Source organism: Trichechus manatus, unplaced genomic scaffold, assembly GCF_000243295.1.
Source record: "Trichechus manatus latirostris isolate Lorelei unplaced genomic scaffold, TriManLat1.0 scaffold00128, whole genome shotgun sequence".
In the NCBI taxonomy this organism is placed as follows: Eukaryota; Metazoa; Chordata; class Mammalia; order Sirenia; family Trichechidae; genus Trichechus; species Trichechus manatus.
In genome coordinates, this window is record NW_004444064.1 from 2,197,141 (window position 1) to 2,199,239 (window position 2,099).

At 56.6% G+C, this 2,099-nt stretch overlaps 1 protein-coding gene across 1 annotated transcript in view; it reads left to right on the forward strand.

Annotated features, from left to right (window-relative positions):
• MCM3AP (minichromosome maintenance complex component 3 associated protein) overlaps positions 1 to 2,099 on the forward strand; it is a 36,364-nt gene that overhangs the window by 30,718 nt on the left and 3,547 nt on the right. Inside the window, 1 exon segment of the mRNA XM_023739103.1 lies at positions 1,395 to 1,601. Coding sequence (XP_023594871.1) covers positions 1,395 to 1,601 — 207 coding nt within the window.

Consider the following 2,099-nt stretch of genomic DNA (forward strand, 5'->3'; position numbering starts at 1 on the left):
GCAGCCAGGAGACAAGCTGCCGCGTTTCCACCAGGGCACGTGCTTGTCTGTGTTGTGGGCAGCAGTGCAGCCCACAGGGACAGAGCCAGCAGGCCCTCAGAACAGCCCGTCCTTGTCATGTCTTCTGTGATGCACTACGATGCCACATCTGACGGGAGAGCGGGCAGGGAAAGTGACCCATAAACCCAGCTCAGAGATGCCGAGTGGGCGCAGCAGTGCCGCTGCCGTACGTTGGGCTCACCGGGTGGGGGGTGTGCCTGCTGGAGTGCGTTTCTTAAAACCCATCCCCACCCTTGTCACACCTTTGTCAAGCTTGGAGGGGAACAGCCTTATCTTGAAAAGGCTGTCCACCGTAAACCTACCCAAAAACTAGGCTTCTCGATAAGACGTTAGAAGTACGGCAGGCAGGCCAGACTGACACTGCCGTTGTCACTGCTGTCCTCAAAGTCTTGGAGATCCTGACCGAGTAGCAGAGGGAGGGCGTGGTGTCGGAGGAGAGCGGAAATCTCGTTTCTGGATGGCACCGTGTCGGTTGGAGATGGTCAACAGTCAGGGTTAGCAGGCTGATCAGAAAGACGGGCCTGCAGCCAAGCAAGTTCTGTCCATGGCCACAGCCAGCCCACCACACAGGGCGTGGCTGACGGGAGGCTGAACCGTGGTACGTGAGGTCAGGTCCGCATTGGGGGACGTGAAGCTGTAACCATTCCACTCAAATTGCAAAGTCAGTGTGTTTCCAACCAGGAAGCCAGAAGGGTGCTTTCCCCTGGAACCAGCTAGGTTAATTCTGAAATCCATCAGGATGGGAAGCTGCCTAATGATCACTGAGAAAACGTTGAAAAGAGGGACGACGAAGGAAAATTGATGCAATCTGGGGTCGAAACTGTAGTAAAGCTATGGGATTTAAAACTGCACGGCAGTGCAGGAATAGACCACCAGACCCGAATGGAACCGTGTGTGACGTGGCCGTGTCAAGTGGGAAATGAGTGGGCTCTTCCTCACTGTGGTGGACTGATGCGTCTGTCAGGAGAAACATCGGATCCCTTCTTTCCCGCATTTGCAAACACGACTGCTGGGGGATCCAAGAGCGACACGCAAAAGCTGAGCCTTGCCGCCAGTTAGAAGCAATAGAGGATGTGTTTGTAACCCTGGGTGGGATGGAAGGTGCAGAGTGGAGATGCCCCAAGAGCACAGCTGCCTCACGGGAGCAGAAGCTTCTGGCAGCACAGACCTGAAGGCAGAATGTGGTGCTACGTGGGTGAGGGTCCACACGGTGCAGGCAGGGGTGGAAGTGGCACCCGGGGCTCTGTGTCGGGAAGTGGTCCCACACGGAGACACAGTACGGTAGGGTCCTCCTTCGCTCTCCTGACTGTAACCTTGAGATCATGCTTTTACAGCTTGGGGATCAAGTCTCTCCACCCTTCTGTTAGCCGTTTCCCCGCTGCTTTACTTCACGTCCACCTGGAGCAGAAGAGGAATGCCGTGCCTGGCCGGGAAGGGGGTGTCCCCAGCGCGGAGGACTTGATCTGTGGCGCTTCGGCTGGAGAGCACCTCTCCCAGTGCCTGTCCAGCAGCCTCCTGCTGGAGAAGGAGGAGAACAGGAGGTGAGAGTAGCTCCCTGCGGCACGTGCACTGCGTCTAGTCCATTTTACGGTGGGAGAGACAGTGACTGCTCAATGGATTCGGGGAGGACAGGGTGATGGGGAGGGCAGACAGGAAGGGGAGGGCAGGGTGATGGGGAGGACAGAGTGACGGTGCCGACACCCTGGTGGGGAGGACAGGCGGGCCAGTGGGGGTAATGGTGATGTAATTTTGTTTGAGAATGAAGGTGAGTCAGACTCACTTTAAGGTAGAAACTGTCTGAGGGCAGAGGTTGTGACCTGGAGAGAGTGTTTTTGAACATCTTACTTAAAATCGGTTTCATCTGCTTACGGTTGAAGATCAGTTTCATGTGTTCTGTGGGACACGTGTGTGGCAGGCTGTCTTGCTGCCCTGGGCGAGCATGGGGGTGTCTGCAGGTGCAGTGAGCCTCCTGCCTCGTGTGTTTTGCATGCCCACCCCCTTGCCCCGGCCCGGCGCCTCTTTTGCTCTGCTTTACCAGC